General features: G+C 39.5%; 1 protein-coding gene across 2 annotated transcripts in view; it reads right to left on the bottom strand.

Annotated features, from left to right (window-relative positions):
- Positions 1-867: 867 nt before the first annotated feature.
- Positions 868-27,236, bottom strand: part of fam184b (family with sequence similarity 184 member B) — a 29,671-nt gene continuing 3,302 nt past the window's right edge. The window contains exons 2-18 of one of the 2 annotated variants that reach the window (XM_077525032.1): positions 21,120-21,308; positions 18,712-19,353; positions 17,537-17,672; positions 15,908-16,056; positions 14,382-14,927; positions 12,509-12,616; positions 11,855-12,153; positions 10,650-10,794; positions 10,126-10,245; positions 8,606-8,738; positions 8,222-8,352; positions 8,019-8,134; positions 5,876-6,268; positions 5,681-5,795; positions 4,657-4,764; positions 2,316-2,686; positions 868-1,299 (exon numbers count right to left, since the gene is read on the bottom strand). In XM_077525032.1, the coding sequence (XP_077381158.1) occupies positions 1,227-1,299; positions 2,316-2,686; positions 4,657-4,764; positions 5,681-5,795; positions 5,876-6,268; positions 8,019-8,134; positions 8,222-8,352; positions 8,606-8,738; positions 10,126-10,245; positions 10,650-10,794; positions 11,855-12,153; positions 12,509-12,616; positions 14,382-14,927; positions 15,908-16,056; positions 17,537-17,672; positions 18,712-19,353; positions 21,120-21,308 (3,774 nt within the window). In that variant the 3' untranslated portion in view covers positions 868-1,226. The remainder of the gene's footprint in view (positions 1,300-2,315; positions 2,687-4,656; positions 4,765-5,680; positions 5,796-5,875; positions 6,269-8,018; positions 8,135-8,221; positions 8,353-8,605; positions 8,739-10,125; positions 10,246-10,649; positions 10,795-11,854; positions 12,154-12,508; positions 12,617-14,381; positions 14,928-15,907; positions 16,057-17,536; positions 17,673-18,711; positions 19,354-21,119; positions 21,309-27,236) is intronic. The other variant, XM_077525033.1, reaches the window with a different exon arrangement.

Here is a 27,236-nt window from a genome sequence, read left to right as displayed (position 1 = left end):
GCTAGGCCTGCTTGATTTATAGGGGGGAAAAAATTATCACAATTATTTGGCACTAATTGAAATCACGGTTATTCAAATGTTTGTTTTTTGTTTTTTTGTACAAAAGAAGAACATGTTGAAAATATTAAGACCAATTTAAAAAATATTAACAGTATCCATCCATCCATCCATCCATCCATCCATTTTCTTGACCGCTTACAGAGACGAACAACCATTCACACTCACAAGCACACCTAGGGACAAATTGGAGCGCCCAATTAACCTGCCATGCATGTCTTTGGAATGTGGGAGGAGACCGGAGTACCCGGAGAAGACCCACGCGGGCACGGGGAGAACATGCAAACATCACATTTTAAGGGGATGTCTGTAAATATCCTCGCTGTACTTTAAAACACGCTCACCTTTGCCCTTTACCTGATGAGCACATCTTTTTGAACACAATTGAGTACAAAAACAAAATATTTATTCAATTTGTTCATTAAGACTTTTGTACATTTTTGCATCAAAACAAGCTTCATTTTGGTATGGGAAGTGAAAAGTGTGTCCATATTTATGAGGATCTTGATTGAATACATCAAATGCCTCCATCGTTGAAGTGACACTTGCTCGACGACATCTCCAGATTTGCCTTCTATAAACGTGATCATATTACAGCAAATGCTGCACTGAGAAAAGGAAGACTGTTTTTTTTTTTTTTTTTTTTTTTTAAAAGAACAAAAAAACCACATGGAGACATTTCAGACGACACAAACAAGATCCAGGAGGCCGAGAAGAGGTCAGGCATGTGTTTTGAGAAGCACTTTTTGGTTGAGCTTTGAGGCAATGTTGGAGATGGCCTTGCTGGTGATGAGCCCACGATTCTGTTGGAAGAGCACTCCACCGATTTCATGCCACTCAGCGAAAAGGATTCATATCATTGTAACTGAACCAGATAAACATATTTTCATTCAAATCCATGCAACCTTATTACACAGGACTACATGACCAACACTGCGACTGGAGTGTCTCTCTGCATGGAGCTCTGAGCCAGCGAGCCATTCGCATTGACGTTCCATCGTGTCCGCACTGCAGTACACATTTGTAGCCTCTTCAACCCGTTTATGCTCGTCTTTAACCATGTGGAAAATCGGTGGAGGTCCCAGTCGAGCGTTTGTGTATATGTGGGGAGCGCGCACGCATGCGCACGTGAAGCAGAAGCAATGAACTGTTGGGAAGGTTGTTTGTGCTCAAAAGGAGAAGTATTTGGTGAACCACTCTTGTTTTAGCCCCTCGGTGCCTCTCTGCTCCATATAAGCCCCCCTGAAACACAAACATTCAAATCGGTGTAGGTATCATACAGGTTTTCAATTTCAATCAAAAAAAGACAAATGACATGCTTAAGAATTAAATTTTAGGCTACTCTCAAAAATAAAACAATGTCTTCCAAGCCAGACATGAACTCAAACAAAACTACACTTTTGTGTTAGATTAGAAAAAACAAAAGCCAGCCATGTTTGTATTTTTCATTTTCAATTGTATATTGACTGTGGGGGAGGCTAGAGGGTAAGGTCTGCCAACAGTAAGTTTTTAATCCGAAACAAAGGCTCATTTCATCCATAGGACATTTTGGAGGACCGTTTTCCGTATTTTCGTTCTAGCACACTATCTGGTGATGACAACACAAATCTGCAAATTTTCTCAATTTCTGAAGACCTTTCTATTTGCCGCTGCCTTTAAAATAAAAATAAAAAAATCACATTTGAGCTTGCGCTGCACTGTAACTTCTTTTCTTGTATTTTCCTTTGTTTTTGATTACCTTTTTAACATTGTTTTCATCCCATCTTGGCTTTTAACTTTTCATCCTTTATCATTCTGTAGTCTGTTGTTATTGAATTTTTGTAGACATTAAATTGCTTCATTAATAAAACCGTATAATAAACAAGCACACATTTAACCCCCTCCTACTTACACCATTACTTTTTGTATGATAATACCCTACTCAGCTGTTTAAGTGATCAAAGGTGCACATTATTGTTTTCTGTACTCACTCAAGTAAATGTTTGACCTATTTTGCATCCTCCAGTGTCTTTATTTAGCACATAAGAATATGGGCTGCTATTTTTTTCCAAAGTGAGCCAACTACACAGTGAGTCACTGTCACTGCAAAAAGGTCCAGAACAAAGCCCGTCTGTTAGAAAGGTAAGTTATAAATAATGCAGTTTAATAGCACAATTGCAAATGTTATATTGGGACGCGAGTCTGACGTGCCAGAAATGTCGCCGATGCTGTCTGATGACTTCAAACCACAATATTTTTAAACCTTTTAAAAATCCTACCTGATTGACTGCGCCTGCAGGTACGCATATGGCTCCTGGCAGGAGGGCGACACATAGCGAATGCCAGTCTGCGGCGAGGGGCAGACGGGCAGCGGCGCGGTGGGCGCCGGCGTGGGGGGGATGCAGGAGGTTCGGGATCTTGGAGAGCGAGGTAGGGACGGGGGCGAGTGTTGGCTGAAGGAAAGAGAGGTGTGCTTGTGCGGAAGAGACGAGGTGGAGTAGTGGGGAGACGTGTGAGGGTGGGAGGTGGACTGGTGGGGCAACGTGGAGGAAAAAGATGAGGAAGACGAGGATGAGTAGGGAGGGAGGCGGTCGTAAGCACCGGAGCAGGAGACGCTGCTTCCACGAGGAGATGGTTCCACATGCTTCCTCTGTGGACACAAACAAGTGGACACTCTTTTCTAATTGGATAGCTACACACTATTACTGTAGCCTATGCTTCTTTTTTTTTTCCCTTCTTCTTCTTCTTCTACATAGTTTACTTAATGCAACCAGACATAGATGCTAAGCAAAGCATTAGCAAATGCTAATGGATACAGGCTCTGACACCTACTGCAGGAAGTCAGAGGTCAAGGCTCAAGTAGCTACTGAGGCAGAGCCAGCTAGCTAGTAGCTTCGGCTGGCTACAATGTGGAGTTGCTCGTCTCACTAAGCCGCACACAGCGTGGTGAAATAAAAACAATGTAGGACAATATCATTGCGGTCTGTGAGCACCGAGCCAAGAAGGAGCAGGCGTGGGAAATGGGTAGCGAGGAAGTTTGCGTATCTGGTGGTGAGTGAGTGTATTGTTTACAGCTGCTGAACTGCCAAGATAGCATTTAGGAGCCTAAGTAATAAAACAACGATGTTCAAACTATTTTTTTTCTTTTTCTGTCAGAGCAGAAGAAGGTCCGGTCTGAACCTGACAGTAATCGTTGCCTCCATACATAATCTACAAGCTATGCTAACTTCCAAGCAAACTTAAGATTGACACGCTTAGCACCTTTAATGCCGGAACTGCTTGGGTGATTTTAAGTACACTTTTCACAGACGTCTAGCTGGAACCGCATTTTCATGGAGCGTATCCAACAGTAAAATAGTAGGCAAATTGATAAATGTCTGAACTGTGGAGGGAAAAAAAAAATAATCTACTCACTAAACTGAACAGGAAGCAGAAATGAAATACGATGTAGGCCTACCCTACGCTCTTTATCAGCATTTAAGTTTAAAAATCTATCTGTATAAATATTTACAATATATCAGTGAAATAATTTGTTTTCACAATAGATTCCTGAGTTTTGGTTTGGAGTTTCAAGGGTTGCATGCACAATAAATGTTCACAAAATTACCTTACCTTGTTTTTTCCCCTAATCATTTTAGCTTTGCAGACAAAATACAATTTGTTGCTAGATACAAAGTGAATTGAAGAAATAGAAACTGTTAATTACATAAAAAAAGAAAATCAATTGACTCAGGTTGTCATATTTTTATTGTTTATTCAAACCCTTGCTTAAAGGGATACTTGACTCATTGAGACATTTTCAGGAATAAAAATGAAATATTTTGTCCAAAATGAAATTGACAACTTCATTATATTTCTTGTACAATTAACAACTTTCAAAAATATATTTCCACTGGCTGTCGACTCAAGATGACATCACCTGTGCTGAGGAATTAGGTAACGACCAATCATGGCTCACCTGTTTTCTGGGGTTGGTCAGCAAACTGAGCCATGATTGGTCATTACCTACTTCCTCAGCACAGGTGATGTCATCATCAGTCGACAGCAAGTAGAAAAATTACTTTTTAATGGTACTAATTGTACATGGAAAATAATTAAGAGTCCACATTAATTATAGACAAAACTGCTCTGCAAAGGAGGGGGGATATATATATATATATATATATATATATATATATATATATATATATATATATATATATATATATATATATATATATATATATATATATATATCCAGCATTGCTTTGGGAATGTAATTTTAGCTATGCAGAAAGCAAAGTGAACGGAGGTGAATTAATTCACAATTCACTTCCTCGCATCAAGAGTCAGACCATTAAATGTTTTTCAAGTTGTTAAATATGTTTACTAGGAATAGTTTATGATTTCACCAGTACGACATTAATGTGCAATTCAAAATGAAAATCTTGACACACACACACACACACACACACACATACACACACAGGGGTCCAGATTGGACACTTAACTGCCTGCATCAGAAAGAAAATTTGGCTTGAGTCCAACTTTCCCTTCTGGCAGGAAGGAGTACATTTTGATGGACTCATTATGTGCAGGACACACACACACACACACACACACACATACTCCGTCTCTCACCCTCATGGTTGGCGTGGTGCTCCCAGGGCGGGGCTTGTTCTCACGGAGCCTGAGGCCACTGTTGTCCCCGACAACAGGGGGGTGTAGCTGCAGCTGATGCCGTTCTTCCTGGAGGGAGGGAAGAGAAGGAGGATGAAGAAGGAGCTTGTTCACAGTTGGTGTTGTCAACATGTCTGAAAATCCAATTTATTTGCTTGTTTGCCTCATAGCAGAAGATGCATCGAAAATAGTGATTTGAGTATATATGTATATATATGTGTGTGTATGTATGTATATATATATATATATATATATATATATATATATATATATATATATATATATATATATTGATTTACCATGTCATTTGCCTACTCATTATAATTAGTAAACCACACCACTTTAATTCATTCCATGACCACACTTACAACTCAAACCACTTGTTCTGTATGTCAAATCATCATTCCACATTGAAATGAATGGGAATGCCATTAATCAATTCCAACATCCCAAAAACATAAACAGAAAAAAATCAAGTGTTTTTTTTTTTTAATTAGAAAAATAGCAATTAATACTATTGTACTTTAGAAAAGCATACAATAAGTAACTGCCACGTCATTTTCACTTCGACAAGTGTCAAAATGGCCACCCCCTTGAGGTGGATTAAAAACTGGTGGATTTTGCTGTTTAATTCATATTCCACAAAAAAACAATCAGAATGCCATACTTTGACTATTGGAGGACATACAACAAGTAAAGAACATTTTTGTGTTAACTTCCCCTTTAAAAAGCTTGATGCCTCTTTTTGAAAAACTGTATTATTTTGTAAGTGCTGCTGCTGATGGCTTGTATCTCTAAGTCGTTCACTGCCATTGACGGTTATAGACGTCAAAGTTCCATTTTAACTGGGCTGGCAGCAATCTATTACATTTTGCTGTTACAGTCACCACTGGGTGGGGCAGTGACACACAACACACCCTGACCCACCAGAATCAATCTTGTGGTTGCCACTTTGGAGTGGAACTGCGTGTGTGTGTTCTTGTACCACTAATCGTTTAATGAGCTGGTCTCGTTCCGTCAATCTCTCCTGAAGTTTCCCCAACTGGAGGTCATCACATCGAGGTTCTCTCCTCCTGCATCGCTCCTCCCGCTCCCGCAACCTAGAATAGCCATATAAGCCATTATGTTAATAGCCGTCATCATGTTGTCACGTACGTGCCACACGTCGTGCAGTCCTTACTCGTTCTCCAGGGCGACGATGCGAGCCTGCAGCTGCATCTGTGCGTTGCTGTATTCAGACACCAAATTCTGAATCTCCCTCTTGTGCTCCTGCCTGATCTCCTCCAGCTCTTTTTTCCTCCTCTCGTCCCCGTCCTCCGGCTTCTTCTTTTTCTCCTGCTCACCTTCCTCCTCCTTCTCATCGTCTTCCTTCCTCTCCTCCCACAGTTTCTGGGACTCTTCCAGCTTCTCCATCTCCACCCTCAATTTCTCCACCTCCTCCTTCAAGCGCTGCGCTTCGTCTTCCAGATGGGCATCTCGCGTCTTTTGCAAGTCTGCGCTCTCCTCTTCTTTCTTTCCGATTTTGGGGTTCACCTGGATGGACCTGTGAGGAGAGAGATGGCTGGATATACCCCTGCAAATTCATTCTGCATTAAAATGAGGGCCAATTAAGTGTCACTTTATAAACAGTATACTAATGCAATAGACTACCTGACTGGCTGCAACATTTGAATGAAGTAAAAATATAAAACTAAAGGGGGAAAAAAATACATGTTTGATTTAGATCAGGGACAGGCAAATGAAATGCTGGAGGGGGGCACAAATTTTCATCATACTACATGGGGGGGGGGGGGGGGGGGGGGGGCACACATATAGGACCACACTCACAAAATAGATGCATGACAAACATGCTGTTTTTGATATGGACCACATATGTGCGAAATACATGCTCTTAAAGGGAAAGTCAACCTTAAACATTTCCTGACAATATGTTATATGTGACCTCACTAGTCTAATCATGACATTCTGATTAATATTACATTTGCGGAATATGAGTTATGATACTAAATCCAACCATTTTTATCCATCTAGGGGCCGGTTTTGGCACTTGCTGTCGACTGAAGATGACATCACGGTTGATCAGGTCTCAGCTAACAACCAATCACAGCTCAGCTGCAGAAAGCAGGTGAGCTCTGATTTCATCATTTCTGTTTTCATCATGGCCCTGGTTGATCTCTTATACTCTGCTGCCACCTGCTGGCCGTTTTTGTAATTACTACCTTTTTTTTCACCCCTTCTCTGCAGTTGAGAAGCTGCATCAAACCTTCTGTATGCTTTAGCATAAAAAACAAACGTATAAATATGTCTTTGCGACACTTAATACATTTAAAATAGAACATATTTATATGTTTTTGGGAGCAAATTAGTTAATATATTTTTGTTTTTACCATTCAAGGAGGACACATTACTGCTGAACAAGAAACCTACATTAAGTGCAAGAGCTTATTTTTATGCATTTTTTTTCATAAAAATCAACTCGCTCAAAATTTTTGTTATTGAGCTACTGTTTACCCCTGCATATCATTACAAAGCTATACCATAAAATGTAGAATATGGCAGTATAAGACCCTGTTTAAGCGCAACTAAACCATGTCTGCCATCTATTGATGATTGGTGATATTACAACTTAAGAACTACACTTAACCCCTGCATGTGCACAATTGGGTACCGGATTCCCCCTTTTTTTTTTCCTTTTTTTTTTTTTTTTTATGTGGTCGTGGTGGGTCAATATCTGGGATTTTTATTAATGTTTCCCTCCGTTCTTTGTGAAAAAGGTATGTTGGATATTCATCAGTGTTTTTGAATACAAAAAAAGGAAGAAAAAAACAAAACAACTCTTTGTTTTCAAGGTTGGGGCTGCCAGTTGCTGATTCTTAGATAATCCCTTTTATTGCAAGCTCTTTTTAAAACTTTGGTAACTTATTTATCTTCAGGGCAGGACAGAATGTGTATATCTATCCTATCCATCCATTTTCCACAGCACTTGCCCTCAATAGGATTGTCTACTGTTTGTTTTTTTTTGTTTTTTAATGAATTGGTTGTCAGTCAAACAACCATTCAAACTCACATTCGTATGAGAAATTTAAAAGCTTTTATTAACAAATAATATAAAAATCCCACTTGACATTGACGGGTCAGGTACTCCTTGGACTAGTACATACTAACAAACAATCATTCATGCTCACTTTTATACTTTATAATTTTGAGTCTTCAATGGATGCATTTTCTTTGGAATGCGTCCGAAGGTCAGACACAAACTCGTCCACCATGCTGCAATTAAATTAATTGAACACTTTTTCTTTTGCACTCTATTTTCCACTTACTTCTCCTGTAATTGCTTCTTGAGTGTGGCATTCTCTCTCTGCAGCTCCAGCATGGCGCAGCGACTCTCATCCAGCTGCCGCTCAAACACCTGGTTCTGGTTCTGCTGCTTCAGGTCCTAAAAGCGCATACACACACACGCACACTTAAGAGTATATAGGTCAATGGACACAAGGGGACGAGATTGAAAAAGAGTGTGTGTTACCTGCTGCAGTGCCATCATCTGCGTGTGAGCTTGCAGTTGTGCCTGAAGGTCTTCAATCTGCTGCATGTGTCTCTGGGTCATCTGTCTGCTCCACTCGGTGTGCTGCTGGGTCAACTCTGCACGCTGCTTATCTGACGTCACGCACACGCGCGCGCAAGAAAAAAATAAATAAAAGAAAAAAAAAATAAAATCCACTCAGCCCATTGTCACAGGTAGCCTTCTGCTTGTTGCCATGGTGAAATGTATCCATGGCAATACGAACGTGGCTGTTGAATACATAATGCCAAATCGCTGCGTTGTGTACGTGTGCGCACGTGCTTGCGTGGCCTCGCTCGTTCGTGCTCATGTGTCAATGCATGTTCGCGTGTGAAATGCGCATGTTACCTAACTCCAGGTGGTGCATGGTCTGGAGTCGGTTCCTCTCAGACAGAACATCTTCTTTGGCTTGTCTCTCCAACGCTTGCAGCTGCACGGCGTGACTGTGCCTCTCCTCAGCTAAGCACTGGTTTTGTGGCTCCTTCAACACACAAGAATCTTTTTCAGTGAGATGTGCTAACAGTGCAGATATTTCAGTTCACGTCAAATAGACTGCGATTGGCTGGCGACCAGTTCAGGGTGTACCCCGCCTACTGCCCGAAGCCAGCTGGGATAGGCTCCAGCACCCCCCGCGACCCTGTGAGGAGTAAGTGGCCAAGAAAATGGATGGATGGATGGATGGATGGATGGACGGATGGATGGACGGACGTCAAATAGAGCAGTGACTCCAAATCACTGTGCTGGGGGTACAATTTTAGCGTATTGTGACAGCATCAGGTTTGACTAAATGACTAAAACTAACATGGAAAAAGCATTTTCATTAACCAAATAAATTAAAAATGCTTTTAAGAAAATGAAAACTAGCTGAAACTACATCTTATGTATATGAAACTAATTAAAACTAACTATAATTGTAACAAAAATGTTTTTGTTTTTTTGTCAATTAATTTCACACATGAGTTTTCGAGGTTCATTTGAAATGTATTTATTTTGGTACTGCTGTACTGTACATACGTAGAGGAATTGTCAAACAGCTGTTTGAAACCTGGAGTACACATAGACAATACTTGGTGAACTGTTTTTTATTTTTTGTGCGCAACAAATACGCCATATATTAAAAAAACAAAAACTAATACGAAAACTAATAAAAACAAAAATGAAGCATTTTCAAAAAAATCAAACGAATCAAAACTATCAAACGCTAAAAAATAATTAAAATTAATTGAATTAAAAAAATAAATTAAAAAAAAGACAAAAAAATAAATAACTATAATGAAAACTCCAAAACTATTATGACCCTGTGGGAAATTATTCAATTTCATTTAATTTGTACAAACAAATTCTTTGTTTGGTTTGTTCTTTGAAAGAAAACCAATAACGACTTATTTAAAAAAAAAAAAAAAAAAGAAAATATATCTTTGTTCTGTTATCTATGCTAACGACATATAGCGTATAGTGGCAGGTAGTAGAACAATTAAATGCTCTTCCACGAGATAGCAGAACGTACAATAACCTTTGTATCACACGTTGCCATTCAAGTAGCAGATGAATAACGTTATATTCATATGAACAGACCATATCTGAAGTTCAATATTAGCAAATTTGCCAACGCTATGCTTTTTTTTTTTTTTTTTTTTAGAAAAAAGCAATGACAGTTATCTTTGGCGCCATATGGTGGCATCTCGCCACGAAGGAACTGGTGCAGTGAGTTGAGGAGCTTCACTTAAACTTTTCTCTTTGATGCCATCTTGTGGCAGATATAGGCAACTACAGTTCAGTCTATACTTTCTGTAACATTTTTGTTTTGTGGTGTCGTGTGAGATTGGAAACTCTGGTATGCACGATTATATGACATTGTGTGAAAGTACCTGCAGCAGCTCCCTCAGCTTCTTATTAATCTCCTTGGTCTCCAGGACCTCCTTCCTGAGCTTGTCAAGCTCAACGTTGCCGTGAGAATCATCTTCAGGCCCTCCCTTCTTTTTCTCCGTCTGTGTAGCAAGAAAAATAAGGATAACAGCAATGAGACACGAGGCCTTGATGTCTACAGGAAATTAAAAATAGCAGAAAACATGCAGTTGGTCTCTCATCTTCAGTGTTGCCAACAAATAAAGGATGTTGCTCAGGGTGGGTCTGTTTGTAGGTAGAAATTGCTCAATTATGTTGCTATTGTGTGATTATGTCACTGCAAAATTACGGAAAACACTACGTAGATTATACAGTCAAATTGCCGGCCAACTCAGCAAAAAAATTACTTGAAACGTGTACATTTAGATTACTTTGTAATCATTGCAGGATTCAAAGTCCAATGTGAGTCAATCTATCCACTCTGAATGAGGCCAACGGCAAAAAGTGGCTGCAGTGGCGTTCGGGGACATCCGTGATGTCATCTCACCTGCAGCTCATCCAGCTGACTCTGCAGCTCTGCGATCTGACTTTGCAACTCCTGCTCTTGGTTCTGCCACCTCTGCTCGCTCTCGGCCACGGCGGCATTCATCTCGATCCGGAACTCTGCCCTGAGGCGGTCCTCACACTCGGCCCTGGAGGAGCGCGGCAACACAGGTACGTCAGTGCAAAGAAGACGGGAAGTATCGGCGAACTGACAGCCAGGTGGAACTTTTGCTGGTTTGGGAGGATTGTGTTGTTTTTCTGTAGGGGAATTACAGCCACTCAATTTGCATCAACTTTATTTTTGGAGCTCTTTAAAAAAACAGATGTCACAAATCACTGCAGGCTAGATAAGATTGACAAATAAGTAACACAATAATACAGGGAGTCCTCAAGTTAATGCGTTTCGACTTTACAACGGTTGCGCCCCGTCCGCCATTTTGGCTGCTCGTCCGCCAATGTAGCCCGCAGTGTTTTCCTCCTCGTCCGCTATTTAGCCCTAAGCTAGTGCTAGCGCTTGTGGGAGTATCTTTGGCTTTTTCGCCCTCTATTTTCCACATCATGGTCCCAAAGAAGAAGAAAGTTACGTCTTCTATCAATGTTGGTCCAGCCAAAAGAAAACAATTACCATGGAACCGAAGCTAGACGTCATAGAAAGATCGCAGAAAGAGACACCGACGAACATCGGCAAAGACTTGGACAGTCGTACTCGTACAGAATCTTATTTTTCATTTTTTATTTTAATGTAGTTTAGATTTTTATGCAAATTATTTTGATGTAAATATTGACTGTAATGGGAAAATTTGACTTAAGTCAAGTCGAAATTCGGGTTACATCGCTAGCGTAGGAACGCAATTCCGACGTAACTCGAGGACCCCCTGTAATACAAGAGGTCCATAGTCTGATCCAAATTTGTGATATTCCATCCATTTTACTTTATCACAGTAATTACACAAAATGTAACAAGAAGGTGTCATTTATTATCCTCCTTTCTTCATTAATGCAGTATCCCATTGTTTTATTGGGCTTTCTGCAATAATCACATTCAGAATGAAATATAAAGAGCTATAATCATCAAAAGGAGACACCGATGATTAAAATTTTTAATTAATACTCATTTGTTGCGTTTATGGCTTCTTTGTACCATCTGTATTTATTTCAACTATGAGGATGGTGATGGCAGCCAAAGCAGACCTGGTTTTGTTCCGCTACCTGATACGTTCCTCAGTGTTGCGTTGGCTCTGTTCTAAAAGGTTCCTCTCCGCGTTCAGCCGACTCTGTTCCAAAATCTTCTCCTCTAGCCGGTGCTTGTCTGCCTTGAGGGAAGCGATGTCTCTCTGTTGTCGTTCCCGCTGCTTCTCCGCCTCGTCCTGCATTCGCCTCATGCGGTTTTGGGTCTGCTGCAGGTCCTCCTGCAGGCGGGAGCACTGCGGTCCGCATGGGGGCGATGTCTCTGGCGCCGCTTTGTCCTTCTCTTCTTGATGATGCACGGCCGTCTTCAAACGAAAGATCTGAACAGACATACAGCTGCTTGATGAGTCAGTTATTTGTTGTCAATGGCGTTTATCACAGGTGCTACATTCTAGCACAACTGGAGAAAATCAGTAATAATGAGAGGTCAAATAAAAAAAATAAAAAAATCAAACTTTTTGGGGTGAGAGAGGTTAGGTGGAATAATGGAAAAAATAGAATAAATCTGTCCACCATCATAAAAAAAACCTTAGTTTCCAGGGAAAACTGATGTGACTATACAGATGCATGCCCCAAAATGTGTCTCCAGTGCCAAATCGTAAAATCTTAATGGCAACTTTTGGAGTTCCATTGTGGTAGTAGAAATAGTAAAAAAAAAAAAAAAAAGCACTTTACCTCATTGTCTGCGTCTTTAAGTTTGATCTCATTTTCTTGTCTCTCCCTCTCCAGCCTGTCATGTAGCTCCCCATTTCTTCTCCTCTCCTCTTCTAGATGTACACATACCTTGAAAAAACATCCGAGAACAAGATATTTGTTAAACTGAAAAAGATGACATGGCTACTTGAGCCTATTTCTGTTCAATAAAAAATTAATATAAGAAAATAAAAAGAAAATTGAAATAAAATTTGTTTTTTGCTTAGGCTTAGGTTGATTTGTTTCTTTCACCATTCCTATCATATCTAATTTAGTTTTTACTTTTCATAAATTTTGACAAAAGTTCTATGTCCAAAATTATGGAAACACAAAATTACGTAAACAGGACAAAAAATAATAATAATTATTATTGTTATTTCTGCATTTTCTATTAATTTATCACATTAAATAATTAATTTTTTGTAAAAAATATTTTACACATATTTTCATTTTATTATTAAATAATTGTCTAATTAATTATACTTGAGTTAATTATAAACAATATAAAATAAGTAATGGGAATAAATTGTTTTATTTAAATGTTATTTTTTAACATATTTGACATACAAATCTATTAATTAATTAATTAATTAATTTGTTCATTTATTTTTACCTCTGTTTTAAACATAACACAAAAAGTAAAACTACCCCGCTCTAGATTATTTTAGAACATTGATTGTAGAAGATGGCTATAAATCATTTTCAGAATTAAAAAAAAGAAAAGAAAAGAAATTAAGTTAAAAACTTTCATTTCAGTGAAATGATAACAAATTAGAGCTGTCAAACGATTACATTTAATCAGATAATCACATCTTAGAATTTTGATTAATCACGATTAATCGCTTAATTAAAAAGGCTTTTTATCCACATTTTTTGTCTACCAAATTTAAAATGCACCTGTTAAGTGTAAATTTTTTCGGCATTTAATGTTAAGAAGACGTCGTCAAAACTCTTTTGATCCACTGCACATGCTCATCCTCCTCTTTTTCTAATCAGTTAATTACTTGCATAATGTAAAGTAGAAAAAAAATGACCCCAATAGTTTGACATGAACAAATATTCAGAATGTCACACTCAAACATTTATTAAATGCTTCACTTTAATGCATGTTATGTTTATTTTTCAAACACAACTTGTGCTACATTTAACGTAGCCATCCGCTATCAAGGTAAAGGATCATCTGCAGTCAAAATTAAAAGTCCGATTAATCTGCGTTAATACATGATTAATGCGATAATTTTTTATGATTAATTAATTAGTTAATGCTTTAACTTTGACAGCACTATAACAAATCCAATTTTACTTTCACTCAAAATTTGGCCAGGATATGAAAAATTTGTGGCTTAATTTTTGGGCCTAAGATTCCAAATAGTCAGTGCTCAATGGGTGCTGTGCTGTACACTGTGCAATGAAGCTGGGTGCTAAATTACGTGCTGCTGTTAGGAACATGTTTAAAAGTACGGCAGCTTCAAAAAGAGTTTTTTTTTTTTTTTTTTTTTGCTTTTGGTAATTCCGACGTTTTTCACCATGGAAAATTTGGGAGAGCACTACAAGCACACAATGAAGTTGGAAGGGATGGAATAGGAAGTGTTAGTGGAGGAAGACAATTATTGTCTTAGAGAACCCAGCAACCTCATAAAAGCAATGTTTTATTTGACTTAACACGCCCTGAGGCACGTGAATTGGATATATTGTATGTATAGTATACTATATATGTGAGAGAACTATAGCAATTGCTTCAGTGAGCTGAATAGACCCAGACATAAGGAAATGCAAAGTTGAAAGGAGTTCTGTCACAGCTGAAATGGCATGACTCCTTCTTGTGACTGTGTTGTTGCACATGAGCATGTCTGACCTCCTGGTTGGTCTTCCTCTCCGAGTTGAGAGCTTCTTGGACGCCGTGTAGTTCAGCCGCATGTCTCCGCATCACCTCCTCAATGGCCTTGCGCACCTGCTCCTTCAGCCGCCTCCTGTCCTCCTCCGCCTTCTCCACCAGCCTCTTCTTCTCCTCCTCCAGCTTCTGCTGCAGGCCCGCCCTCTGCGCCTCCACCTGCTCGAAGCGCTTGTCCAACTGAGCGCGGACGCGGACCCTCTCCACGTCCAGCTCCTTGCGGAGGCGGTCCACCTCCTCCTCCTTTTCCCTCCTCACGTGCTCCCGGACTCCCTCGGCCTCCTTCCGCATCACCTCCTTCTCCTCGTCTCGCTCCCGCCGCAGTCGGTTTCTCTCCTTCTCCAGGTGGCTCTTTTCTTGCTCTCTTTCCTTCTGTATGTTCTCTCGCTCCTTGTCCATCTCCCTCTGCAGTTTGTCCCGCTCTTCATCTGCATGTTTCTGGATGCGACGCAGTTCTTCTGTCTGAGCCCTCACCATCTCGGAACGCAGACTGGACAGGGCCTCTGCGTGCTGAAATACATCAACCAGACTCTTCTTTAGGTACGCCTGCACAAACCTACAAAAATTAATTAAGAAATACAAAGTAACAACAAAGAGCTGGGCATTTTTTTCTATGATTTTTTATTTATTTTTTATTTTTAAACATGGGTATTCTTCCAATAATGTTTCCATTTTCACTGAAGCAACCCCCTTCGCTCCTGGATTTTGACTGATTTTGCAAGGCCCAGAGAATATTGTGTTCTTTTGCTATAAAAAAACATGCAACCTACCAAAAGAAAGGTTACAGTCTCTTCTTTCATCAAGTATATGTCAAGTATATTTTTGTCTGTTTCCATTCTGAAGCAATTAGCATTAGAATATAGCTAAGTCTCATCATTATTCACAAACCATATTGAAAACAATGGGGGAAAGAGCTTGTTGCAAGCTGGTCCTGGCTGATCTCTTATACTCTGGTTCCACCTGCTGGATGTTTTTCTGCAACAACTACCATTGATTTAAGCAACCTCTTCAAGTCAGAAGCTGTATAAAGCCTTCTCTACGCTCTAGCATTAAAACAAAACAACATAAAAATCGTATAAATATGTTTTTGGGAGTGAAGGACAAAGTATTAAAAAACATATTTATACGTACTTGTACATGTTTGGGTCTGAATGAATTAAATTGTATTTTTTTGTGCTTATTATTCACAAACGTATTGAAAACAATGGGGAAAAGAGCCTGTTGCAACATGGTCCTGGCTGATCTCTTATACTGATTGACTGTTTTTGTGCAATAACTACAATTGCTTTAAGCAACCTCTTCAAGTCAGAAGCTGTAAAGCCTTCTTTATGCTCTAGCATAAAAAAAAAAATAAATAAAAAATAAAGTTGAGCCTTCGTGAGATTTCCCAGTTGCTTCAAATGTTCCCACCGTTACGATGACCGTTACGATGAATTCACGTTAAGTGCTACAGAGTTGAACAAACAGACATTCTATAGGGTGCGTGTTACCTGGCGGATCTGGCGCGCGTGGTCGTTATTCCTGCCACTAGTCTGAAGCTCCAACTCTCTGTTCCTGCTCTGCAGACGACTCAGCTGGCTCTTCAGGTCGTCCACGTCAGCACACACGCACACCTTGCAGCCTACATTCAGCAGCTCTTCTAAAGCCCGCACAGAATGCACCCATTACAAACATCACAGAAAAAATGCCATTCCAAAAGACTGCAATGGTTAGCCAATGAAATACAGCAAGATACCTGACAAAACATTTGTCCGCTGGAAAGTTTTAAACCTTGCCTTAGAGTCCAACAATTATTCTGAATACTTTATTGAATTTACCAATATTGAATTCCTACTATACTCCTGTTTCCCTATTTTTCTCAGTGCACCCAAATGTCAGGGGTTCCTCAGAGCTCAATCCTTCGCCCACTGAATCTCAATAAGGGCACGTTTAGACAAGGATGAATAAAAACGGGAGTTTTTGTATCTTTGCGTTTTTATTGTGGAAGTCTTGTTCATCTTTATGAATAATAACTATACTTTATACACTCTCGGTAAAAAAGTGGATCTTATTTTGTAGCGGCACAATAGTTCGTGATTGAGGTGGTGTCTTTATAAACATACTAATCTAACCTTTTGGCCCATGAAAAATTTTAAACATTGCCCATTTTTCTCAGCGTACCAACCGACATGGCAGGTGTTCTTTTGAGTTTTTGAGTTATACAACCTAAAAAGTTCACTATTCACTTGACCAAACTTTTTTGAGTTAATTGAATAACCAAGTTGAATTGGTTTTCTTGGGTTGTTTTGTGGGTTATTCATTTGAACTTTCGGGGTTAATAAAATAACCCAATTCAGTTGGATAAAAAGTGAACTGACAACGTTTTGAATTCTTTAACCCAAAAAGTTTGGTCAAATTAAATTAATAACACAAAAAGCGAACCAGTTTTTTTTTTTTTTTAGGTTGACCCTACTACACCAGCCTTGTTTCTTCAGTTTCTTCTTGATTTTAACTCCATGATACATCGGAACCTGCATTCGTTTGGACAAATATAATAATGACAACAAAAATAAGAGCAGCATAATTTTCCATTGTTATTGTTGATCATAACCAAATTCACTTACAAATTCCTACAGTAGTAGCTAAAGTTTCAATTGTACTGCCAAAAACAGTGCTTTTAGGCATTTCAGGTTTTATTTTCTCTCTGTTAGTCACATGATGACTAACTTGGGTGTCCACTGCTCACATTAATTGTATACTTCAAAGCTCATCATCATAAGATGTGGGCTGGATCTGGCCCCCGGGCCTTTAGTTTGACACCCATGCTGCAAGTGGTCCTTAAATCTGTCACAAAAATATTATTTTCTCCAACTTCATCCTCTGCTCCTTTCTGACAATCAATTTGAGAGACACCTCCCCTGCATGTCTTCAAGACATTAATGCTTGGATGTCAGTGAAGCTTAAGCTTGACAAATGGAGCTTCTCTTTCCGCTACAAACATCATAACCCCCTTAGCGTCGCGGTGTTGGGATAAGCCTGGCGCTTATGTCAGAGTCAATACATCAAGTTTCTTAAGGATGAGCACAACTGCCAAATGAACAAACGTAAACGCAGCATGTGATGGAAGTCTCATGAGCTACCTGCTCGCGTCTGCAGTTCGTCTTCTTGCAGCAGTAGCCTCTCTTTGGCCACGGCGAGCTCCTCCTCTGCCCGCTTCGCCGTGCTCTCGGCCTCCGACACACGTTTACGATCCAGTTCCAGCTCTTCCTCCAGGTTCTAGGAATGGACAAAAGAGGAGAAAGGCAAGTTTGACAAAGATAATGCAAACCAAGTGAAAAGGCGCAAAAGCAAGCAAGTAAACATTTCCAGCTTTGTAGCCCAGCCGCAGACTTTAATGGTCTGCTATAAGGGATTATGTCAGCTGTGTGCCTCGTTTCGGCGGGGGGTCCGAGTGCTCGGCTTTCGGTGGTGATGCTGCAACGATTCTATCTTGCGCAAACTACTCATTAGGACGGAGCTGACAGTGGAAGCAGCACTCAGCAAGTACAGCCTGTATGTCGTTAGACGAGCGAGTCCCCGTCTCAGTCTACCGTGGACCTCGAGCGACGGTCATTAGCTGGCAACATCAGAGACGCTAGGCTGCAGCGTAAACATCAACTTTTGTTACTGCTACAACGGCTGTCAGACTGAGTCCAGACTATGAAATATAGTTAGTATGTGGCAAGATATATTAGGAATCATGACATCATCTCAATAAGTCCAAGAACACTCTCACAAAAAAACTCACAATATTGTAAAAAAAAAAAAAAAAAAAAAGAGCTCATACATAAAAAAACAATATTGTGCTTTTTGTACATTACAGCAATTAAAAATATACAAATATTATAAATATACATGCATTACAATAAATGATACATTTTTATTAATAAAATTACATTAATTAATACATTAAGTAATAATTAATTTAATTAAATAAGAAATTAATACATAGAATAAATTGAGTTCCTCCACATATTGACTCTATTCACAAGCATATTACGTTCCCCTTCATCTAACCAATAGCGTGGATTTGAAACAGAAGGGCCAAAACATGCCTTGTGAAAATAAAAAAAAATAAAAAAGTAGCCACCAGAGGGTGCTAGAACTGCACAAGTGGAAATCAATCTGACTTTTTTTTTTTTTTTAAACATAAGTGCTGCTTTTAATATCATGACATGACGACGACGATATATTGTGGCAGTTTTAATATCACGATATCACGATATTGCCATTATCGTTACATCCCGAATATGAACAAGAAGTGACGGGGTTCTACCTGAATGCGCTCCTGCAGTTTGACGGTGTTCCGTTTGCTCTCCGCCTGCCTCTCCAAATGGCTCTCCAGCTCGGCCTCGGCCCTCTTCACTCGTTCCCTTAAAGCGCTGTGCATTCCTTTCTTCTCCTCCTCCTCTTTCTCCTCCCACCTGCGCTGCTCCTCCCGCCATTCGGCCTCCATCTTCTTCCTCATTTCTTCCTTCTCCTCTTCAAGCCGGTTGATCTTTTGCTCCCATTGCTCCCTTTCCGCATCGGCTGCTCGCCTCCTCGCCTCCTCTCTTTGATCCCTTTCCTCCTTCATCATGTTCACCTCCTCCAAAAGCCCTTTCATTCTCGCCGACTCCTCCTCTGTCTTTTCCCTCTCATCTTTGACTTTCTCCTCTGTCGCTTTCTCCTCGTCTTCGTCGACTCTCTGCCTCAGCTCGCGTTTGGTGCTCAGGTCTTGGACCATCTCCTCGGCCTCTTCCAGTTGTTTGCTCAATCGCAGGTTTTCCTCCTGAGCGACGCTGATCTGGGACTTGGCCTCTTGAAGCTCCTCCTCTGCAGCCTGCAGCCTCTCCTCAAAATCTCGTCTCAGTTCGGCTTCAGTTTCGCGCTCCCTCTCCTCCGACTGCATGCGGAAGAACTCAAAGTCGGCTTGTACCTGGAGGCAAAGGTGGCACAGGATGTTGACACGCGGTACAATATTAATAAGATAAAAGGTCTGCCTTTACAAAGTGGGAGTAAGAAAGTGAATGATTGTTGAGGTTTTTGTCAACTGTTGAATTGACTGTTGATGAAACCTGCTTGAAAAAAAATGAAAATGAGTGCACTATTTGGGCAGGTACTGTTGAAACAAGACAATGGCATTGAAGCAGGAGTTCAGAACACTCAAATGATGTTCGGTTGAACTACTTTTGCATATTATATACAGTGCTTAACAAATGTATTAGACCATCACTGGTCTTGCTAATTACTGAAATATTTGTTGACGCTGCTGTAATGTTTAAGACACCAGTATGTAGAACCTGTTTCACTGAAATGTAATTTTTAATGCTAAAATTTATTCACTATATATTAATATTCAAATACGATTAATTGACAACTAATTGACAATCAAATTAAACAAATATTATTTTGGATGGGTTTTATATTTTGTGAGTTTTACATTTTATATTTAATTTTAGTCTTATATTTTCTATTTAATTTTTATTTTTTTATTTTATTTTTTATTTTAATTTAGAGACCTACAATTGTCCAAATCCTCAAAATTCCAACCTCGGAAGAGTAAATATTGTCAGATTTTTTTTTTACGTCTCCCTACCTGAGCAGACTGATTATCATTGTATTGAATCAAAACAAGACATTTGCAAACATCTGCTTTAAATCTAGAAAGCAATTATCAATATTTTACCCAATTTTTTGACATGATAGTGACCACACCTGTAAATAAATCATGAGGGAAAAAATCATAAGAAAAAAACGAGTGCATTTGTTTTTTTTTGTTTTTTTTGCTACGTCAAATTGGAAACGAAATACCTGTTTTTTATAGAGACAGAAATGAAAACACTTTTTTTAAAAATGCGATTCATCAATTAACTAACAAAATAATCAAGATTAATCAATTGTTAAAAAAAATCATTAGTCGCTGCCCTAATTCAAATTTAGTTTTGTATATGAACCACACATATGATTATTATTATTATTATTATTGTTATTATTATCCATCCATCCATTGTCTTAACCGTCTACTTCTCACAAGGGTTGCGGGATTATTATTATTATTATTATTATTGTTATTATTGTTTAATATGTAGTTTATTAGTTTATTTGCATTTCTGCCCAGACGAAAATATGGTTTAATACAGTTTTTTTTGTTACGCAATTAACATATAGTTTTAATTTATGACCATGCATTTGTAGATAACATTGTAATGGCAATTTTTTTTTTTTTTTTTTTTTGATAAAGGTATTGGCGCTTATTAGACCATGCATGAGTATTTAATGTAGAGAGTGTATGTTGCAAATGTAACAGCCAGAAGGATTTTTTTCACGCCTTTGAGTCATGATTTGCATGTGAAATAAGGGCCCCCTAGCCAACAATGACTTTCACCAAAACCTTAAGCTCATGCTAGAGTAATGCAGTTATATATGATTAATGTGTATGTTTTATTGAGGCACATTATGCAAATTGCACATGACGAATGGGCTAAGTACCATGCTGTTTGCACCGCTTTGATTACAGTGGGGCATGCCGGATGCGAGTTTGATTTGCGACTTTAATGCCAGCGCATTAATTTTACAGCAAAACACTACAGCATGGCCTTGGAAGGAGGTTGGCTCATTATTATGGGATAAGGTTGGCGGGGTCATTACACACACCCGGGCTCAAGGACACACACACACACACACACATACGCGTGCGCGTACCTGCGCTCCAACCCTCTGCTGCTCATCCAGAGACTCCTGCAGCTGGAGGAGTCGCGTCCTCAGCACCGAGCCCTCCCCCTCTTGACACGTCTCCATCAGGATGCGGTGCAGTTCCTTGTCATGGGCGTTGTTCAAGGCCTGCAGGGCCGCTTCCTGCTCCTCGTTCTTCATGTTGAGGGAATAAATCACCTGGAGGGGACACGCCGCAATACACAGGTTTAAGGTTGGTGCTGATTCGGTTTTAAAGTAGTCATCGCGTCTGTTGATCTAATGCTATGTCAGTTAAAACATACAGCTTGTTCACTACGGTCATAATATCAGGGTTTCCCCCAGTGTTTTATAAGCCTGGCGGCCTGCCAGCTTATTGTAGCGTGGTCAGTCAGGCTTAGCAAATTTTCTGGCAGAATAAGACACTCAATTTTCCTACTTCATATTACAAACTATTGAATCTTCTACCCAAAATTGGCTTTGAAGTCTTTTACATATTGGAATGTGATCAATAACAAGCTGTACGTGCACAATAGTTTGGGCACTGAGTGTTGATATTTTAACACATTCACTGCCAGTCCAGCAAAAAAAAAATAGACATTGACGTCTTTTTCCGTCAATGGCAGTGAATGAGTTAATAACCTAACCTTAGTCAAAATGTAAAAGTACTGCACAAATATGTGGAGACTGTCACGTGAGGTACAGCATTAGGACCCAAATGCAGACAAGGAAGGTGGGAAACAGTCTTTATATACAATTTAATGTATATACAATTCTATATGACAAAAAAAAGGCCTATATAGCAAAACACGAGTTATTAGACAAAATAAAAGTGACTATTGCAGGACCATAGCAACTGCATAGGAACTGGCATCATCACAAGGAACATAGCGACAGCATAGCAACTGACTTCATCATCACAAGGAACACTGCACTGCATAGTAACTGACAACCTTAACATAAGGCATATGTCAACTGCATAGCAAATAACATAATCACAAGGCAACGGCATAACAACTGACTGGCATAGCAACTGATGTCATCATCACAAGGATATAGCATACCACCTGACAAGGTCATCATAAGGGACATAACTGCATTACAACTGACAACATCATCACAAGACACATGGCAACAGCATAGTAACTGACAACTTTCTCAGACGGGACATAGCAACTGACATCATCATTACATGGAACATAACACCTGCATAGCAACTGACAACTTCATCATCATAAGAGACATAGTAACTACATTACACCTGCATAGCAACTGACAACTTCATCATCATAAGAGACATAGCAACTGCATAACAATTACAAAATGAGAGTGACTAAACAAAATAAGTGAACATCCTCCTAAAGAACATAATACAAGACCATAACAACAAAATCAGACAACCCAAATAGAAAACACAAAAAACAAACAAAATACTGAATATATTTGTTTAATTTCAGGGGTAAAAAAAAAGGATATATTTTAGCAGGGGTGGCCAGCATCACGAGATGATTTCAGCCATAGGTCAGGTTTTAAACTCAAAGCACAAAGGGCATATTTGCATATGTCATACTATTAGGCAATTATACATTTAAATGGTTTCAAATTTCATAATGCCCCTCCGAATAAAAACACCACTACAATTAGCCAGCGGGGGGGAGCACTAGTGGAAATGGTGTACAAGCATGAGCATAATATTGTCTATCTCACTCTTCCCCATATAGACTGTGACTAACTGATGAAATATGGCCTGCTTCTTATTCACTTTACCGCTGTGCCCACAGTGTCATCATCTGATGACCCTGACGTCTCACTTACACACTCTCGGAGGTGAGTGTGAGAGGGGGGACACACGGGCTCATATTTTACGCAGACGCCGCTCTGTCTGAGACACACAGCAGGACATTCCCCCCCATGTGTGTCAATATGTGCGTGTGTGTGTGTGTGTCAGTCCACCTTGAATGCACTGTGCATTGCTTTCCGCCTGTGATATCAATGACAGATGTGACATGTGGCAAAGCTCCCGTCTCACGTTCCTGTTAGCCCAACACTTATATCCAATCATGTCACGGTGCAAGAACTTTGGCTCACGCGCTGCGAGTTGGACGGAGAGGCATGAAAGTGGCTGTATCGAGGGCAGGCTCTGAGGGAAGAGAGGGTTCATGCTGTGCTTGGATGTCCTCCTCGGCCTCACTTTTTTTTTTTTTTTTTTTTTGAAAATGAGAGCAATGAGCCGAGAGAAAAGGCTGGAATGAGGACAATTTAGCAGCACAGCACACCAGAACATTAAATCCCATATGCTCCTCGCATAATAATGTTACAGAAACTTCCATACTTTATCTAGGACGATTTGGTTCACCGGGCAGCAAGTTGTGAGCGCCTTAAGTGGTAACACTGTTGCCTCACAGGAACATAGTAACTGTATAAAACTTTGCAAAGAGCGTCTAATACAACTAAAACATCATCATCATCGGCACATTATCATCATAAGGGACATAGTGACTGAATAAGCATAATACATAATTACACAATGACCCACTGATCTGCATGTGCATAATAACTGCATAACCATTAAAGAGAAAGTCAACCCCTTTGTTTTCTTCCCCCCCCTTAAAATAATATGTTCTATGCAGCCCCACTCGTCTAAATATGGCATTCTGGTTGCTATTGTGTTAGTGGAATATGAGTTAAGCAGCAAAATCCAGCCGTTTTTATCCGTCTCAGGGCGCGGCCATTTTGCCACTTGCTGTCGACTGAAGATGACATCACAGTTGGTCAGGTCTCAGTTAACAACCAATAGCAGCTCAGCTTCAGATAACAAGTGAGCTGTGATTTGGTATTACCTGAGCCCTGAGCAACTGTGATGTCATCTTCAGTCGACAGCAAGTGGCAAAATGGCCGTCCCCTGAGATGGATATAAGTGGCTGGATTTTGCTTCATAACTCATATTCCACAAATGTAATATTGAGCAGAATGTCATGTTTAGACCAACATCATAATAACACAATGACCCCAAGGCCCAACCCAAAAGACAGTGACCTATGACCCAAATATGCTGTTTGTTTTATATGTGACTATAGACTGCTATTAACATGCAACATGCATAACATCATATTTGTCAACATTTTGGGCTGTATTTTCGTACACAAATAAAACCGAATAAGCTCCAACTACAACCAAACCCTCAATAGAGGGACGCTACACCTAAAAAATTAGAATTAGAGAAATCTTTTGGATTAAAGGTAAAATGTCTTCAAAGCACAACAGTGCAGTTTCCTTGATTCAACCTTTTGCGGATTACCATGAGCAGGCTGACTGAAAATCTACACAGACAAGTGCAATCAATTTTGTTTTTCCACTTGGCAGTTCCAGTTTAGCTCGACTCTGCTTTTCTCTAGTTGGGGTGGACTGTTTTCCAATTCAACAACAAACCCGCGCTGCATTGAACGCATCGCTTGGCGCGTCACATGCTAACGAGGGTCACCTCTGCCTACTTGTAGGAAGTGAATTTCATCTGAAAGGAAACTGAGGGTAAAACACTGCAATGATGTTGGATGGCCAGGGACAGCAAGACCTTCTCTAGTGGTCGAAACACTAATCAGAAGCTGTGACCAACATTAATTACAAATGAAATTGAATTTGTTTCATGAAATTGTGTTTAGCCCCAACAGTCTCTTCTCTTCATTTTAAAGAATTTGTCTTTGCTGCGCTTCGTCCAGTGGATTTTTTTTTTTTTTTTGTCCTATCAGATTTCAGCCTCCATGTGCTGCCATGTCAATCTAACGTGCCCGGCGGGCGGCGGGACCTCTAGAATCGGCAGTGCTAGCTAACATATAATATATGGAAGTTTTTCTTAAACCAATCAGACCTCAGAATGATGCTCACAGGTCCAGCTAGCTGGATCACGACGTCAGCATTTTTGCGTTCTCGTATTGGTTGCTCACAGCAAGACAATTTTCATCTAGCAAAACTAATCTGTAGTAATGTAAATGGTATATGCAAATTAAACTATGCTAAAGCAAAAGCAACATCATAATTACAGTAATTACTTTTATGAAAAACACAGGTCAGAAATATAAAATTATTGTCGTAAAAAAAAGTACAAATAGGAAACCTCCATGAACATGGTGTAAAATTATGAAACTAGGAGGCTAAAACTCACAGTCGGAGGAGGTTAGCAAGGTGCGAGTAATGTGCCTCTCGCCAGTAAACCCCATTTTATGTACTTTTGTAGCCTCACAGGGTTGTGTTTACTGGCATCAACTTTATAGTCAGCAAATCATTTCATTAATATTCTCTGCATAGTGTAAAGCAGCGCAGCTGAGTGAAAAGCTGTTGCAAAAAAAAAAAAAAGAGAGAGGTTAGACAGAAAGATGCACTCTCTCGCTTGCATCAGCTCGCCTCCCACACACACTCGCACACGCACACACCTCCACTCACATGAGTGTGCGGCTAAATTACAAAGCAGGCCCCACTTTGACAGTGCAAGCTGGAAAAGAACAGGACATCACATAGACAAAATTAGATCTGCCAATCAAAATGTTGCTGTGAACACACACCCCAGCGCATACACGAATGTGCTTCTATTTTCATGTCTAGTAATCGTGCAAAATCGTGACTTTGAATCATTGTGTGTGTGTGCGCCTGCACATGAAAAGACTCCTGTGAACATCCACAACAGCTGCCCCGGCGCACTCAATTCGCACTTTCTTCCCATTGGCTTGTTGCGCCACGTAAACACACACTTGGTTTATCTTTAGCAGCACCCATTCAACCAGGGCACACCAGAGCAGGCAGAGGATGAAGAGGAGGGGGGGGGGGGGGGGGGGGGGGGGTCTGTGATTGGCGGAGAAGACGTGAGGAGGTGCTTTAAGTACAAGTGCACGAGTTATTAAATATATAAAGTTACTAGTGCTGACCCCATTTCCTGTTGCAACCCACTTAAACCCCATAAATGAATACTGGAAGTCAGATGTCAAGGGTTGGATTACAGCAGACCCTTTAGATCCCTTAGACTCTTGATTCCACAGCTTAACAAAACTTGTCGGACAATTCAGTTTGGGGAAGACCCTTTTCAGTTTAAAGAGCACAAAGAAAGGTATGCAACACCTGAACTGAGCACCCATCAAATACGTCACGTCCAACACCAGTGCCAGTGTTAGTTACTTTGGCCATGTGTCCTCATACTTTTGTCCACAGAAACAAGACGGAGCAGATAGTCTTGACCAGGGGTCTGCAACATGTGGCTCTGGAGCCACATGTGGCACTTTAGTCCTATGGCTACCGGTGGATCTCTAGAAAAAAAAATAGTAGAACATACATATATATATATATATATATATATATATATATTAGGGGTGTGAATTGCCTCGTACCTTACGATTCGATTCGTATCACGATTCACAGGTCACGATTCGATTCGATACCGATTAATCCCGATACGAATTTATAAGTCGATTGTTGCGATTTTTTTTCATTCAAATTTAGAAAATACTAATCAGTAAGCTTGTAGAGTGTAAGATTTATATGAAAATGTATTATTTATTTATCTGAAATTTCAGTCTTATAGAGGTTGTAATCTGTTTCATGTTTGAACAGCATTAAAATAAAATATTAAGGCTTAATGTTCCGTTCATATAACATTCTTCCATGCTCAAGGTGTGAATCCTAACCCGAAGTCAGACGTTTTGTTGAAAATTTTTCCATTAAAAATGGAAGTTTAAAAATCGATTCACACACACACACACAAAAAAAAAAAGGCAATGATGATAAGACGTTGAATCGGTAAGACTACCGAATGAACAATTCTGAGCTCTTTAAAAAAAAAATAAAAAATCGATTTTTTTTTTTATTGAATCGATTCGAGAATCGCGCGATATAGTATCGCGATATATCGCCGAATCGATTTTTTTAACACCCCTAATATATATATATATATATATATATATATATATATATATATATATATATATATATGTGTATATATATATATATATATATATATATATATATATATATATATATATATATATATATATATATATATATATATATATATATATATATTAGGGATGTAACGATTAGCGCAATATCATGATATTAAAACTGCCACAATATTGTCGTTGTCATGTT

Source organism: Festucalex cinctus, chromosome 6, assembly GCF_051991245.1.
Source record: "Festucalex cinctus isolate MCC-2025b chromosome 6, RoL_Fcin_1.0, whole genome shotgun sequence".
Classification (NCBI taxonomy): Eukaryota; Metazoa; Chordata; class Actinopteri; order Syngnathiformes; family Syngnathidae; genus Festucalex; species Festucalex cinctus.
The sequence above is the reverse complement of the archived record's forward strand: the minus strand, read 5'-3'. Positions and strand labels throughout refer to the sequence as shown.